At 36.4% G+C, this 17,433-nt stretch overlaps 1 protein-coding gene across 15 annotated transcripts in view; it reads left to right on the forward strand.

The window, feature by feature from the left end:
- ryr1b (ryanodine receptor 1b (skeletal)) overlaps positions 1-17,433 on the forward strand; it is a 127,086-nt gene that overhangs the window by 91,751 nt on the left and 17,902 nt on the right. For 6 of the 15 annotated variants that reach the window (XM_016671662.1, XM_016671653.1, XM_016671659.1 and 3 more), the window contains 14 exons: positions 1,456-1,515; positions 3,239-3,373; positions 3,459-3,571; positions 3,660-3,756; positions 4,131-4,237; positions 4,321-4,372; positions 5,162-5,242; positions 12,214-12,313; positions 12,974-13,053; positions 13,143-13,219; positions 13,323-13,396; positions 14,410-14,427; positions 16,883-16,963; positions 17,049-17,137. In XM_016671662.1, coding sequence (XP_016527148.1) covers positions 1,456-1,515; positions 3,239-3,373; positions 3,459-3,571; positions 3,660-3,756; positions 4,131-4,237; positions 4,321-4,372; positions 5,162-5,242; positions 12,214-12,313; positions 12,974-13,053; positions 13,143-13,219; positions 13,323-13,396; positions 14,410-14,427; positions 16,883-16,963; positions 17,049-17,137 — 1,164 coding nt within the window. The remainder of the gene's footprint in view (positions 1-1,455; positions 1,516-3,238; positions 3,374-3,458; positions 3,572-3,659; positions 3,757-4,130; positions 4,238-4,320; positions 4,373-5,161; positions 5,243-12,213; positions 12,314-12,973; positions 13,054-13,142; positions 13,220-13,322; positions 13,397-14,409; positions 14,428-16,882; positions 16,964-17,048; positions 17,138-17,433) is intronic. The other 9 variants (XM_016671656.1, XM_016671658.1, XM_007552381.2 and 6 more) reach the window with 3 other exon arrangements.

Consider the following 17,433-nt stretch of genomic DNA (forward strand, 5'->3'; position numbering starts at 1 on the left):
TAGGTGACGGGCTGGGTTTGGTTGGGGTTGTTAGGTGACGGGCTGGGTTTGGTTGGGGTTGTTAGGTGACGGGCTGGGTTTGGTTGGGGTTGCCAGGTGACGGGCTGGGTTTGGCTGGGGTTGCTACGTGACGGGCTGGGTTTGGCTGGGGTTGCTAGGTGACGGACTGGGTTTGGTTGGGGTTGCTAGGTGACGGACTGGGTTTGGTTGGAATCGCTAGGTAACGGGCTGGGCTTGGTTGGGGTTGCTAGGTGACGGGCTGGGGTTGCTAGGTGATGGTGCAGTGGAATATTCTACCAGTGGAACTAGAAATCTTTATCAATACTAAGAAATTATTGACTTAAAACAAGCTCATATGTCTTGTTGAAAAGTTGCTGGTAAGTTAGTTTTGTCTTATTTTAAGTTTACTAAGATATTTGCACTAAACTAGACAAAAAACTCTTTGTAAGATTTGTTGTGTTTTTTGATTGTAGTAACTGAAGTTCCTACTTCTCATAAGCTGCATTGCCACTAACCATAAAATTGCGCAAATTGTAATTACAAAAATAAATCCGCTCAATGGATAGCATCATTTTTCAGCCTTTTTGGGTAGATGCGTTTCACAAACCGGCGTTGCAGCATATTCTGTGACCACAGCAGGCGCTGTTTCATTTTAACACCATGTTACTTCAAAAACATTAGCTTTGCTGGGCGGGGAACAAACAATATAGGAAAAACCAAACAAAGAATAACAAGCAGTGTCTGACCGACCGCTAATATTATGACGATTATGGAACATTGGCAATGGAAACACTTTTTTATTATTTTTTTTTTTTTGCATCACAAGTCACTTGATTAACAGTCGGATGTTACTACTGCTGGAAATGATGAAGCAGACAACAGGAAGTAGTAGCAGCATGATGATTTTTTATGCTTTTTGTTTTGTTTTTCTGGCTCCATCAGAGCTCTCACAGCAGTTCATATAAAGTTGTGTCATTCGAACGTGTTAGTCTTCTGTAAAATGGCCAACTACAATTTCTCCAAATCGCCTCTGGTAGGCGGGGCTTGTTGCGTCAACACCTGAAGAAAACTTTGACATCTCCTCTGATTGGCTGATAGATGAGCGCTGAATTATGAATGTAATCTTATGTAACTGTTTACATCTGACACACTTTTTTAAGGACTTACTGTGTGGAAAAAAACTTATTCACACGTTATTTTAAACTAAATTTCTTATTTAATAGAAACATTGCGATTACGAAGTTGTTTTTTCGACATTAGCAGAAAAATGTTCAAACATTTGTAATGGAAATGCAGCTATAGACGTGTTTACTTTGAGCTTTATTTTGTAGCATAAAGAAAACTGGCTTTTTAAATGCTTTATGTCTTTAGAGTAAATACTTTTATATAACCAGATAACCAGCAAGCATCATAGTGATGATGTGTTGAAGTTTTCTCCCATGTTTTACCTTTTAGAAAGACACAGATGAAGAGGTGAGGGAGTTCTTGCAGAACAACCTTCATCTGCAAGGCAAGGTGAGTCGATTTGGTTTGTACAGTGACTTTCAGGAAACTTTGATGAGAAATATGATGTGGAACAGACACCGTTTTAAATAATTTGCACCCATCACTTCCTTTCACATTTATTGTAAAAGTTTAATTTAAATGGAGTGTGTAAATAATGTATTTTAATTAATTTCAGTTTATGCACCTTCTATTCACAGTAAATGGCATATTAAGTACTTTACCATATATAAAAATGAAAAACAAAATGCTTCATCCATCCATTTTCTTTACACCCTTGTCCCTCAGTGGGGTCAGGAGGGTTACTAGTGCCTATCTCCAGCTATCATTCCGGGCGAGAGGCAGGGTACACTCTGGACTTTTATTTGACTTCCCTTCGGCAGTTCGTATTTTTTTAATTTTGTTGTCATTTCTTTCTTGTACAAAGATAATAAAATGAATATTGATTTAATCCAATCATACAGACAGATGTTCTTTACAAAGTTTAAGTTTTTGTTTGTTTGTTAATATGTGTGGAAAATAAGCCATTTCAAAAACCAATTTCCAACTGTTGAGATCCATTCGACGGGGCACTCCACCGTTACCTAGCAACACCAGCTCATTACCTAGCAACGCCAGCCCGTTGCCTAGCAGTGCCAGCCCGTTACCTAGCAACGCCACCAGAATTCCAGCACTTTGCTGAGCTACTGACCAGATTAAAATCTCATTACATAATACAATAGATACTCCACAATAACTCTATGAAGAATCTGAATTAATCTGAATTCCCTTTGGGATCATTAAAGTATTTTTGAATTTGAATAATTTAGTGTGAAAAATGTGATGAACATGTTTTGTTTAGCCCATATATCAGAGTTTCTCAAACTTTTTTGGCTTAGAACCACTTAACACTTTTAACAAATACTAACTCCAAAATGCCCACGCAGTAACACAACATGTTAATATACACAACCTGAAATTAAAATATTAGTCTCTTAACTCACATATTGTTGTTTTCTTTGTTCATTTTTGCTGTTTTGTAAATATAACTGGCCACAATAAAGTGATGAACGGAGGCATTTTGAGATATTTACAGATTCTGGATCCTAAGCTTTCCAAACACAGAAATAAAAAAATAAGTTGTTCTTTACTACAAATGCTTGTGTGCTTTAATTACATTTAGATCTATATGCAATTTGGAAGCATAATAAAAGAAAAATAGACTTGAGTTGCTTTGCCAGAAACAAAAATCCTCTTCTACCATGAAATCTAAAATAATCACCCCTTTCCGTATATTGTATTTATCTATTAAATCGTTTTCAATTGAATAAAAATAACAATAGCTGTTGACAAGTGAGAAGAGCATTATAAGCAAACAAGGTTGTAAAAAAACAAAGAACAGTTCTGTCCAGATGAGACTTGTTCATGATGAATCTCTTAAATAAATGACGATCATTTAAGTAAATCCACTGGTTTCTTCAGTTTTTCTTTTGAGTGACCCTCTTTAAGCCATTTATCCATTATTATTTTTAAACATAATCCTTTGCTAAGCTAACTATGCGCAGCAGCTTGAGCTCACAGCACCACAAATGGTTGTTTACATGCAGTACCTGGTGGACCACCAGGGGGCGATCACAGTTTGAGAAAGACATCCTAACCTGTTCAAGGAAGCACAATGGGTCCCCTTCAAGATTAAATGTGAGGAGTAGAAGCCAGACCTTGACAACATTGTTATTTTTTGTCCTGGTGGGTCCAGGTGGAGGATCCAGCCATGCGCTGGCAGATGGCTCTGTACAAGGAGATGTCTGGAAAGGCTGAAGACGCCGAAGATCCAGAGAAAGTGGTCAAAAGAGTACAAGAGGTCTCTGCTGTCCTTTACCACATCGAGGTGGTGAGTGTCGCTGCAGTTCGCATGGCTGTGGGGAAAACCCATAAAAAACAGATTAAAATGGATCTTGTCTGCTTTTGTTCTTCAGACTGAGCATCCCTACAAGTCAAAGAAAATGGTGTGGCACAAGCTGCTGTCCAAGCAGCGCCGCAGAGCAGTGGTGGCGTGTTTCAGGATGACGCCTCTCTACAACATCCCGACGTAACGATCCTCACCGCTCTGAATGAAAACATCAGCGTTTTATCAGACGTTTCAACAGATCAACAGCCCTTTGACTCTTCTGCTGCAGGCACCGAGCCATCAACATGTTCTTAAACGCCTACAAGCGCAACTGGTTGGAAACGGAGGGCTACTCGTTTGAAGACAAGATGATTGACGACTTGTCAGTAAGTAACATCTCAAACCGCACAAAAGATGATTTAAGCTCATCAGGTGTAAAACAGAAACTTTTAAAAATAACATATAATTAAAGTACAACGATCTGTGCTTTTTAAAAAAATAAAGATTCATCTACGTCAGTGTTTCTCAAACCTTTTCACTCTAAGAACCACTTAACCCATTTAGCAAACACTCACAGACCACCTAACTTGAAGTTGCTCTTGCAATAACAACATCTTAATATAAACAGCCTGAAATTAAAACATTTGTCTCTTAACTCGTCGTTCCTCCTAATGTGAAAGGTGGCGCTGTTTTGTAAATGTGATTGGCCACAAAACAAACATTCGCTCTCATTAGAATCACTGCTGTTTCCCAAAACTAGAAAGCCTTGGAGGAAGAGGAGGAGGAGGAAGAGGAGACGGAGACGAAGCCGGATCCTCTTCATCAGCTGATTCTGCACTTCAGTCGCACGGCTCTGACAGAAAAACTGTGAGGCGGGTTTCAGCTTTCGCCTTTTTGAAGACGTCGGTCCATCTTCCTTATTTCTGTTTATTTTTGTTTTCTCACTCCAGGAAACTTGAAGTCGACCATCTTTACATGTCTTATGCTGATATTATGGCAAAGGTGCGTTTCCTTTGTCCTCTCATGAAACCTTCTCATTAAAGGGGCAGTATTATGTTAAATGAACTTATTTTTTAGCTTTACATTTTGATATAATGTGTTTTTCCCTCATGAAAATTACACCTGGAGTGTTGCTTTGACTCTTTCATGCATGTTTGAGAAATCCTTTCCTCTCCATGGCAACCAAAACGCCTGGGTGGACCTAGCTCCGCCTTCGAGTACGAAGCTCCTCCCCCACTCAGCTCCTCCAGACTAGCCAGTAGCAATTAGCAAACAACTGCGCATCTGCTGAGCTCATTGTAGCAGCTACTTCTCAGTAAAACGCTGGTAAAAACGTTAAAGGGTTAACAGAGGAGCCATGTTGTGATGGTGGCGCTTCAGAAGGAGCACACTGCAAAAACACCAAATCTTACCAAGTATTTTTGGTCGAGTTTCTCAGTACAGTTAAGATAAAACTAACTTACAAGTAACTTTTCAGCAAGATGTAGCAGCTTGTAAGTTAGTTTTGTTTAATTTCAAGTGCATTAAGATTTTTTTCTCTAAAAATACTTGGTAAGATTGTGTATTTTTTATAGTGCGGGAGACCCGATTTCAAGGCGTTGTATCAGAAAGTATAATTTCTTTTTATATATATTTGATATATAAAGCATTTTTTAACAACTGGTGGTAAAAGTTACTTTATTGTTCTGTAAAATTGGTGGAAAACACATAAAACTTCCCCTTTAATGGATAGAAACTGATATTTTCATGAATAAGCACTTTATTAATGATTTTGTCGCCGTCTTCCTGCAGAGCTGTCACATTGGTGAGGAGGACGAAGGGGGAGAGCAGGAGGGGGAGGAGCCATCCTTTGAGGTGCGGCAGACAGAGATGGTATGGGGGGACCAGGGGAGGGGAGGCAGGGGAGTCAGCGGAGAAGCCGCTCCCCGCGCGCCGAGTGACCTCACCGTGACATCACACTCAGCACACCCCCCACCACCCAACTCCTACCACAGCATACCTCGTTTCTTTGTCTCTTTACTCTTTATTTTCGTTCACTCACGCCACTCGTCTATCTCCTGCAGTGGTGGACTGACCTGTGCATGCCTTTGCTGGACCGCCGGCAGGATCGGTGTTGTTGGTTCAAAACGTTCCTAAATTGCATGACTTGAGTGCAGAGAGATGGTGCAGCTAAAGACAACAACAACAACGTGAAGCCCAGAGCAAAACAAACCCCTGAGTCGTTACCAAATCACAGTTTCTGAGCCTGAACTTGAAGAAAACCACATTAAAGGCAAATATCATCTGTTTACAACTTATACGACAGTAATGTTAATTTTCACTATAAAAATCCTGAATCAGGCATCAGTGCATTACTGAACGGCCACCGAAGTCACATCTGAATTCATAATACAAATGACAGTAACCTACAGATGGATAATAAATAGTACCTATTTATTATTTATCATTAATACCAGTTTATTATCCGTTAAATAAGGGTAAAATGGATACCATATGCTAAAAAAATTACATGCTTACAATGTGGTCTGGAATGTTTAGTTTAACAACTGTAGATAAAATATGAAGATGAACAGATTTGGCAGGAAACCAGTAGATTTAGCCTCATCATCACCCTTAATTAATGCATAATTAACAGTCATTAATGATTCATAAAGTCTTTAGAGTTGAATTAGAAGCATATCTATGAACTATTAGCCATCTAGAAGGAGAGCCTTATTGTACTGTATTGTAAAGTAGAATGAAGACCTATTAAACCAGCACCCTGTGAAAAGGTTTAAGAATGCCTGCATTAAGAAAACTTGTAATTGTTAAATGAAACATTTTTTTGATGAGACTATGGTCAATTGTTAGCATACCTCTAAAGCGCTAAGAGCTTATGTTCTACTTAGCGTTTAGCATTTCTGCTAGCAAACTTTGATCCACTAAACTGAATTTTTCAAAATAAATTTCAATTTATTGCTAATTTAATTTACTTTGAGTTGAATAAAGTTTGACGTCGGTGTTGAAGTTGTGAAGAATGTTTCAGACATTTATAGCCATGCTCTTATTTTGAAGTCTTTCTAAACAGCAGTTCAGTTTCTTCTCCTCAAGGTTGTATTTTTTTAAAGAAATTTTAAAAGGTGGTTTTAAAATTACTTCTTGGATTTTAAAATTAATGGAAAGTCCTTTGAGATTTATTTTTTCATACTTTCAATATATTTATATTTTTTATTTGACCCTGAAATCTGATATTTGCCTTTTAATGATGTTTTGAGTCTGATTTCAGTTTTGGACGCTGTGATCGTGTGGTTCTACTGATACAAGCTTTTCTAGAAGGGCAGCATTACGCAAATTTGGACTAAAAAAAAATAATTTTGTTTTGTAAGGGCTTGTGTCTGAATAGTTTTTTTTTTTGTTTTTCTGGCAGAAAATGTGTTTTTTGTGGAAAAGCATTTTCCACGAAAATGTATATACTATATACACCGATGTATATAGTAAAACCAAGTATTAGGGCCAGGCTAAGAAAAGAAACAATAAAATACAAGAATAAAGTCATATTGCCAGAATAAAGTAATAATATTATGAGAGTGAAGTCGTATTAATTTGTGAAAAAAGTTATAATAATACAAGAAGTCAGAATGTTATGAGAAAAAAGTCAATGATACGAGAAGAGTCGTAATAATATTACTAAATTTGGAGTAAGAAAAAGTCTTACAACAAAAATTCATATTATGAGAATAAAATAATAATACAAGTAAAATGCTATGAAGATACAGGAATAAAGTTATAATATTACAGAATAAAGTTGTAGTAATGCATGATGAAAGTAATAATGAATAAAGAATAAAGTCACTAGAATAAAGTCATAAAATTATTAGAATAACATCTTAGTTATATGTGAAGAAAGTCAAAGTGTATGACAAAAATTCAATAGATTAAAGTCGTAATATTAGTAGAATGAAGGAGTAATTTTATAACTCCTTCATAAAAATTTATTTTTAAAACTTTAAAGGAGGAATGTTGAGCATTTCATGAACTTTGGTATTAGTTTTATAGGACATAATATTTAACACATCAACACCAAATTATTATCAGTAGCAGAACTTTGAATAATCAATTTGGCTAATATTATTTACATTTTGTCCTTATTCTGCTAACATCATGACTTTAATGTTGTAAATTTTATTTTAAAAGTCTCTTCGTCTGGCCCTAATATTCTGTCGTAACATAAAGATCCGTAAGTGAAGTGACGTCTGTAGATTTCTTTAGAGAAGCACGCTCACCTCCAAATTGCACATGTAAGCTGCTTGCTGGGAGACCAAAAGTTAAAAGTTGTGTAGATTTTAGGGGAGTTTCAGAAGAAACTGGATCTTTGAAATAATAATAATAAAAAAAGCTAAGTAGACACAACTTTACTGTTTCCATCTGAAGCTGATGGGAAAATGTAATGCTGTCCTTCGTAACCCGGTTGAGTGAAAACATATCAGTTACTAACAGAAACAAACCGTTTTATTATTATTGTGTTGACTTTGTGCATTTGGCAAGTCACTTCCTGACTTGAACCTCCTTTTCCTGGCTAACACGTCTTAGGCTACGTTCAACATGAAGTAACACAAATCCGATTTTTTTTGTTTTGTTTTGCCTGAATCTGATCTTTTCATGACGGCCTGAACAACACAGATCTGATTTTCTGATTGGATATGTGGTTCTAAATCTGATACATATCTGATCTTTTTAAATGTGACCTGAATCTGAACGGCCAGGTCGCCTTCTTCCAACCTGAACATCATTGATGCTCGACAAGCATCTGCATCCTGATGCACACAAACAGGAAGAAAAACAACAAAATAAAACAAAAACAACAACCATGGCGGACGATAACGAGGATTAAGTAGTTAATGAGCTGCTCCGGTCAGGCAATAACTTTAAAATCATAAGATACGATCCCTGTAGCATCCATGTTTACTTCCACAAACACTGAACTCTTCTTCTTCTGCACGCTCTCTGTGGGACGTTATTGCGCCCCCTACTGCACATGGAGGACACTTTCAGTCATTTTCAGTTCACACTGAACACATTCAGGTTGCATATTTGCAGAGTAGTAAAGTAAAAAAAAATAAAAGTACTTTGTTACTACATAGATTTTTCTGCTATCTGTACTTTACTTGAGCATTTATCTTTCTGAGGACCTTTTACTTTTACTCCCTACATTTTAAGAGACACATTTGTACTTTCTTCTCCTTATATTTTCACATGTGCCTTGTTACTTCCATGATGAAAAAGATAATGGGGAAAAAATCCACTGATCGCATAAAAAGAGAGTTATAGTGTTGGTAATTCACCGTTCAGCTGGATGCAGCCAAAGCAAAGCAGCAGAAGAAGAAGACATTATGAGAAAAACAACATGGATGGAGATATTTACAATCTGCAGCCTTAGTTTAAAAATATTTTCATGATTCTGGCTCAAAGAATGAATAATGACGAATGCGCTGCATTTTGTTTAATCTAAATGATCCTGATTGATTTTAATTTAATTAAACAATAACATATTTTGTATGACTAGAACTTTTCAGTATTTTGGGTTTATTGGAAGTCATTTTGTATTCTTCAAGGTGAAAATTGGTTTTTGTACTAAAGTATATTTCAAAACTTGTACTTGAGTAAAACAGTTCAACCTGTACTTTTACTAGAGCATTTTTATTCAAGTATCTGTACTTCTGCTTAAGTATGTTTACAGCTCTGGTAAAATCTAAGAGCCCAGTGAACTGAAGCCCATTGAAAACCTGCTGGTTCTTCCACCAAACACCGATTCCTGAGTTAAAACATTTGTATTGTTGTTTCTAAATTAATATAAACTTGTTTTCTTTGCATTATCTGAGGGCTGCACTGCATCTTTTTTGTAATTTTGATCATTCCTCATTTTCTGCAAATAAATACTAAAGTTTTGCTTTGAATTTCAGAGACATGTTGTCAGTAGTTCATTGAATAAAAGAACAAAGTTCATATATATTTATAAAAAGTAAAATCAGAGAAACATATCATTTTAATTGGTCTCTTAATTTTTTTCCAGAGCTGTATTTGGAAATGTGAACGACAACGCAAAAAAAAAAAATAAAAAAGGATTTCACAAAAAATGATATTTGATGGTTAAATCCTGCAGTGTGAACGTAGCCTAACTCTCACCTACTAATCCAGGTGTTTTCAGCCCTTATCGCCCTGAAGCTCCACTTTGAGTCCTAACCACTGACGACTAACACAGACTTGTCTTTAGTTTGAACTGGACAGGTGACAGGTCTCCCTCTCTGTGCACACCAAGGACTACAGTAAAAGCCTGCACAGTCCAAGCCCAAGCTCACACTTCAAACCACATCCAGACATGCACTTCAACCTTTCACAATAAAAGACAAAATAAGGAAACAGGAACTCTGTAACCAGAGGAAATCCATAGCGTTTTCATTCATGTCAGACTTTTGAGGGCGGGGTGGCGGGATAGAGGGAGGGGTAGATGTAGTTCTGTGTGCTTTGGGAGGGGTTTCATATGCATGGTATGCAGAGGGTGAGGCTGGCTAACCTCTTTTGTCAACAGGATGGTTCCTGGACCAGAGAGGCAGATTACAGTTTAATGCCCGATTCCATTACTGCAGAAACACAAAGTCCACAAAGTATTTTTGTCTACGTTCTTGTTCAAATATCTTAGTTCACTTGAAATAAGACAAACCCAAATTACAGGTAACTTTCCAGCGACATATAGGAGCTTGATTCAAAGGGGGGATGTATTATGTAAAATTCAGATTTTGCACATTTTTGTGCTTCAATTTAAGTCTGTACTGCTCCAAAAATAAACACCATCCAGACGTTTTTTTTGGCTATAAGTTAATATTTTTTGCTGTCTTGAAAATTAGCCGTTTCAAGAACATCCATAATGCAATGTAACAAATCAGCAGGCACTGCCCGTTAGCTAGCAGCCCCAGCAGAGTTCCACCTATTACCTAGCAGCCCCAGCAGAGTTCCACCTCTTACATTGCAACCCCAGCAGAGTTCCGCCCGTTACCTAGCAACCCCAACAGACTTCCACCTCTTACATTGCAACTCCAGCAGTTCCACCTGTTACCTCGCAACCCAAGCTGAGCTCCATCACGTTTGGTCAGCTGGTTTTACTGCTGTACAATGGCTGCTGCTGTTGACTTACCATCCAGAAACTGGTTGTGCAGAAGGTTCCACTTCTGCTTTTCAAAGATGTACAGTTGTATAATTGCGCATCTGTTTGCAGCCATTTTCACATGTGAGTGTAAATGTTAAGTTTGAGGTGTGGCCAGCAGCAGGTTATTTGGATTTAAAGTGACAGGACGGCAGAATTTAGCAGATTAAAATCTCATTCTTTAGGGATTATTTTGTGCAAAAAAAAAAAGTAATGGCCATAAATATTTTCTAACCTGTTCAAAGAATCACAGTATTATTTATCTTTAAGTAAGTAATTGCATAATATTGATTTTAGAAATGTACTAGTTCCACTGGAAGATTATTTTACTTATGACATTTTGAAATGAAATGAAATTTATTCGAACATGATACAAATATAAAAATAAAATAGTGCACAGTAACAAGAAGTGCATAAAAAAGAAGAGAAAATACAGGTTTTTTGTTTCAGTTAACATATCATGCTCAAAATGGGGTAGGAAGAAGTGAGAACTTATAAACTCCTACCCCCTAAACATTTTCCCATTTTATAAGTGAAATAATCTGCCAGTGGAACTAGAACTTTTTATCAATATGCAAAAAATACTGAGTTAAAATAAGTTTGTATATTTTACTTGATAATTTGTCTTATTTCAAGTGTAATAAGATATTTGCACTGGAAACTAGACCAGAATACTCGGCAGTGATGGCAGTGTGTTGCTGTTTGTCTAATAAATAACATCAAAACCTACAGTAAATGTTTTCAGTCCTTTAAGCTCTAAAGTAATTTACCAATAAAGAACAGATTCAGATGAAGTCGCTGAAGGACGTTCAGGCAGGAAACTGGCCACCGTTCTGTTGGAAGCAGAGGTTGCATGAAGTGTGTGTGTGTGTGTGTGTGTGTGTGTGTGTGTGTGTGTGTGTGTTATGCTCTAGGGCAAAGTGTCGGCTGCTGTCGAGTGTTTGCACCTCTGGTGGATGTCAACAGTTGGAATAATAACTGCCTCCATGACTAATACACACTGTGTGAGAGTAGAGGTGTGTGTCATTATTGATAATGTGATTATTTTTTATGGCAGGTGGACGCACCGGCGCCCTGCCGTTTTAACCAATGGGGAAATTAACCCCACTTTATTCTGTTAATATTATAACTTTATTCTCATATTATTTCAGCTGTTATTCTTGTACAATTGTACTCTACTGCAATTTATGACTTAATCATAATTTTATTTATTTGTTTTTCTTCAATGCGCTGTTGTACAATTTAGAAAGTTTATCCACATAGAAATTTGGATTTTAGTTACTGTTAAAGATTAAATACAACAAACCTTTAGCACCCAAACCAACGTGCATATCTAGAATATAAAATATTTAATCAAACGTTTCTCTTTCTGTAAAATGAAAATTGATTTAACTATTTAATAATTTATTTTTAATTTGTGTTACTAGGAAAGATAATATTTTATAAAGGCTATAGCACCAACTGGTTAACTTAAGTGAAATTTAAGTGATTTATATACATGTTAGTAAATAAGATGCAACATTAGATATTGCATCTTATTTTTAGCAGGAAGGCCTTCAGAAAGCGGATCAGAGTGTGAAGGTGTGTGAGTGTGTGTGAGTGTGGGGGGCAGTGCAGATCCACTTGGCGGGGTTTCAGCTCTTCTTCTTCTCTTTTTGCTCCACAGGAAAAGGAAATGGAGAAGCAGAGGCTTCTGTACCAGCAGTCCCGTCTGCACAACCGCGGGGCTGCAGAGATGGTGCTGCAGATGATCAGCGCCTGCAAAGGTCAGTCTGCTACCGACTGCTAGCAACCAGCTACATGCACTCAGTTACTTTTTTGACAAAATTAACTTTTATTTTACTCTTCCTTGAATAATTTCTTGGATGAATATTTTTTACTTTTACTCGAGTAAAATATGTTAAAGTAGTGCTTCTCTTACTTAAGTACCATTTTTGGGTTCTTTTCCCACCTCTGCTTGTTTCACATGTTTTCTGACTCATGTTCTTTCATAAATGTTTGTAGAAGCCAAAGTGATTATTTGTGTTTCACATCTGCTGGTATAGAAGTGACTGAAGTAAATAAATTGTCTTTTTTAGTTTGGTCAAAAGCACTTTTTGTGCCAGAAAAGTTAATTTTGTTATTATTATTTATCAGCTTTAAAAACATCAGCTCAGACACTGAACTTCACTAAACAACCAAGTAAATTAACGCTTCATAATTTATCCAGAAAATTAATTTGGGGGAAGCTAAATATTATGAAAGTTAGCAAAGTCGCTAAATTAATAATTAGCTCTGCTATTAGCACATTAGCAGAAGTGTTAGTTCTTGTATTTAGCATCAGTACTTGTTGCTAGTCAACCAAGAAACTCTAGAAAGGAAGTAGAATAGAGATATTTACTGGATTAAACTGGATTAAACGGGCCTGTCGGTTGTGATTATTCCAGGCGAACCAGGAGCCATGGTTTCTTCCACACTCAAACTGGGAATCTCCATCCTCAACGGAGGCAACAGTGATGTTCAGCAGGTAAATCCACCTGGAAATGTTTCCTAGAGCTCAACCAATAACCAGTGTTTAGATATTTATTACATGAACATCTCTGTGTGGCTGTGCAGAAAATGCTGGATTACCTGAAGGACAAAAAGGACGTGGGATTCTTCCTGAGCGTTCAGGCTCTGATGCAGACCTGCAGGTCTGTGTGGATTCTTATCTGTCAGAATAATCAATAGATTAATTGATTACTAGAATAGTTCTAGTTTTTTGTGCCGTTTAGCTACTAAATTTGTTCTTGGCAGCGTTTTGGACTTGAATGCGTTTGAGAGGCAGAACAAGGCGGAGGGACTTGGGATGGTTTCAGAGGAGGGAACCAGTGAGTATCCTCTCTATTTTACCACAGAACTGATCCACACTGCAAAAACAACAAATCTCACCGTCTAAGATTTGTTGTTTTTGTGCAAATATCTTAGTGCACTTGTAAAAAGACAAAACTAACTTAGAGTAACTTTTCAGCAAGATATAGAATTTAATAATTCCTTAATATTTATGAAAAAGTTCTACATTTTCCAATAAGTGAAATAATCTGCCAGTGGAACCAGAACCTTTTCATCAATATGAAGGAATTATTGACTTAAAACAAACTCATACTTCTTGCTGAATAGTTACTTGTAAGTTAGTTTTCTCTTATTTTCAGTGTACAAAGATATGTACACTAGAAGCTAATTAAAATAATCCTTGTAAAGATTTGTTGTTTTTGTAGTTCATATTATTTTCATTGCATTGTGAAGCTGCTGGGACATTTTTGGACCCGGACGTGTAATCTGTGTGCTTACATGTGCGTCTGTTTGTGGACGGCTGCTTCCAAAAGAGCTACACTGCAAAACATAAGATATAACCAAGTATTTTGCTCTAGTTTCTGGTGCAAATACCGTATTATATTTGAACTAAAACAAAACTAACTTACAAGTAACTTTCCAGCAGATATAGGAGCTTATTTTCAGGCAGTAATTCCTTAGTATTGATAAAAAGTTATTTCATTTATAACAAGACATTTTTCCGATAAGTGAAATAATCTGTACTTCTTGTCAATATTGATTAATTATTTACTTAAAACAAGCTCCTCTATCTGCTGAAAAGTTGTTAGTTTAAATCTGTTTCAAGTGAACGAAGATATTTCCACTGGAAGTTAAACCAAAAATACTTGGTAAGATTTTGTTTTTGCAGTGTACTGCTGACTTTAATGTTTAAAAATGAATTTTTTTTTATCATCCACTGCCAGTCCTGAGATTTCTGGCCTCACTGCGTCTCTGTTTGTTTTTCTCTCCCTCCATTTTACGAACCTCTTACCTCTCATGTCCTTCCTTCATGCCAATTCTCTGCGCTCAGATAAGAAGCTAGAACGTGGTAAATGAAACTTCGCTGTCGTGAATTTTCTTTCTCTCTCCTTCCTGTCCTTCCTGTCTTCTCTCTTTCTCTCTTTTTGGCTCCTAATCACATGACTAGTCTTTTAATTGCTGTGAAATTAATATGCATTTCATTTCACACTCAAGGAATCAATGAAATTAATCTTTGCCGTTTTCCTGCAGTGATTGCAAAGTTTAATCCTCATCCTTGAGTGTTTTATCTCAGATCTACTGTAACTCCAGTAATCTCAGTCACAGGAGGAAGTTCAGTCTTCCTCTCCTGTTTTTAAAACTGAAATGAATTGCACACTGTAAAAACACAAAACCTTATCAAGTATTTTCTTTCTAGTTTCTGTTAAAAAAATATCTTAGTTCACATAAAATAAGACAAAACTAACTTATAAGTAGCTTTTCTGCAAGATACAGCAGTTTTTTAAGTCAATAATTCCTTAATATTGAAGAACAACTTCTAGTTCCACTGGTAGAATGTTCCACCGTTACCTAGCAACCCCAGCCAAGCCTAGGCCGTAACCTAGCAACCCAGTTCTAGTTCCATTTGTGAAAAATGTCTTATTATAACTGAAATAATCTACCAGTGGATCTGGAACTGAATCAGTATTTAAAACAAGCTTCTATTTGTTAATGAAAAGTCACTTCTAAGTTAGTTTTGTCTTATTTCAAGTGTAATAAGATATTTCTCCTAGAAACTGGACAAAAATACTTGGTAAGATTTTGTGTTTTTGCAGTGCAGTAGCAGTGGGAATTAAAGCAAATGTCGCCATCAGGTCGATCCTAACAGCCAGATCCAATCAGGAAATTATCTCTATAAAATTTCCTACATTCAACTCTTGAGGGGGAAATAGAGCAAGAAAGTTATTAGAAATGCACAAAAAATAAATAAATAAAAATGTTTCTTCAAACAGGTGAGATTATTTACTTCGTTTTGGATGAAATGGAAAAAATTAGCAGTTTCTGCCTTTTCAGGGTAAAACAAAAAGTTATGTGCATGAAAAGTTTGTGAGCCATGATCTCCAGTCCTTCAGAAGTCATTTTATCAATATGTTTGACTGATAAACAGCTGATAAAAACACTTGGATGCTTATTTATAGCTTTATTTTGCAACAAAAAATAATTATCATTACCTATAATGTTGTTTAAGGAGACTTGGATTAACACTAAATTAACTATGTTTGGGATTTTATGTGATGGACCAAATGACAATCCTTTTTTCTGACTTTTAGTTTTTTTTTTAAATCAGCCTGAAGCTGATTTTTTTTTCTCTTGGCCAAATAGTTACAGTTCAGTTGAAGCAAAAACACAAAATCTTAAGTTTTTTTAAAATCTAATTTATAGTGAAAATATCTTATTACACTTGAAATAAGAAAAAACTGTACCAAATAATGTACCAGTGGAACCAGTAACTGTCATCAATATGAAGGGATTATTGATTTAAAACAAACTCCTACATCTTGCTGAAAAGTTACTTGTAAGATAGTTTTGTTTTATTTCAACTGTACTAAGATATTTCCACTAGAAACTAAAAAAATACTTGGTAAGATTTTGTGTTTTTGCAGTGCAGATTTTTCACCACATGTGGCATTATGAAAGTTGGGCAAAAAACGTTGGCAAGTTTTACTTTTATTTTTCTGTTTTCTGTTGTCTAACAGGGAACTCATATGAATGAGAAAAAATCTACAAAAATGTGGATTTAGCAAAAAGGAGAAAATATACAGAAAGAGTTGTCAACTAGCAGTATTTAAATATTTAAACCATCCTTCCACCTTTTGCTTTTGTTTTGTTTTCTGTTTGTGCATTTCTGTACAGGACTCAGCTGTCTGTTGGCGTGCCATCAGCTAAATCTGACAGTTTTTAGGTCAAAAGATGTTTTTTACATATTTATATCCAGAGTAAAGGAGTTTTCAGAGCGTCCTTGTATTTGGGTTGTACAGAGTGCAGTAGATCTGTCCTGCATGACGGTGTGCTGTTCTGTTTGTTCCCGTCTAAACCCCTGATGATGCTGGTGTCCTGTCGGGTTTTCGATGGTTTTGTGTCCTCATTTATCTGTTTTTTATGTTCTCGTTTTTTAAGTGATTTTGTTCCCGTCTGAGTTTTGTTGCATTGTTTCCTGTTAAATGAGTTTAGAAAAAGGAAAGAAAAAAGTCTGAACAACTAACTGGAACAGAGTTCTTGGTGAAAATTTACTAGCATTTGCTAATCAGACCAGAATGTTACGATGTGATGTTTACTAGCATCCTTGGTAGAAGTGTGTAAAAAATAAATATATTTTCACTACTTCATATTCAATCAGAGAGGAAAATAACCCACTTTAAAACCTTTTTTTTTTACTTTACATTGTCTACAACAGTTATAGTCACTCCTTTTTCCAATAGGACGTTGTTTCTGCTGTGATATTTTACATATTATGTATTCAAGTATGTACTCTTGCTCTGCCTCAGATGAGAAAGTGATGGCAGATGATGAGTTTACGTGCGACCTCTTCCGCTTCCTGCAGCTCCTATGTGAAGGCCACAATAACGGTAAATATAACTGACATCATCTTAGTTGTATTTAATGAAATCATTGGTAAATTCTGTACAAAAATCCCATTTCTGGTTCTGTTAGATTTTCAGAACTACCTGAGAACTCAGACGGGTAGCACGACGACCATCAACGTCATCATCTGCACCGTGGACTACCTGCTTCGACTGCAGGTCACTCTGCTTCGGCTGCACAATGCATCACTGCACTGCAAAAACACAAATCCTACAATGTGATTTTGGTCTAGTTAATACTGCAAACATCCTAGGTTACTAGAAATAAAACAAAACTAACTTACCGTATTTTCCGCACTATAAGGCGCACCGGATTATAAGGCGCACCTTCAATGAATGGCCTATTTTAGGACTTTTTTCATACATTAGGCGCACCGCATTATAAGGCGCATAGAATAGTCTTCATACTCTATTATTACACATCCACATTCATAAAGAAATGGTCCCCGAGTACC

The sequence above is a fragment of the Poecilia formosa genome, unplaced genomic scaffold, assembly GCF_000485575.1.
Source record: "Poecilia formosa unplaced genomic scaffold, Poecilia_formosa-5.1.2 Scaffold48, whole genome shotgun sequence".
In the NCBI taxonomy this organism is placed as follows: domain Eukaryota; kingdom Metazoa; phylum Chordata; class Actinopteri; order Cyprinodontiformes; family Poeciliidae; genus Poecilia; species Poecilia formosa.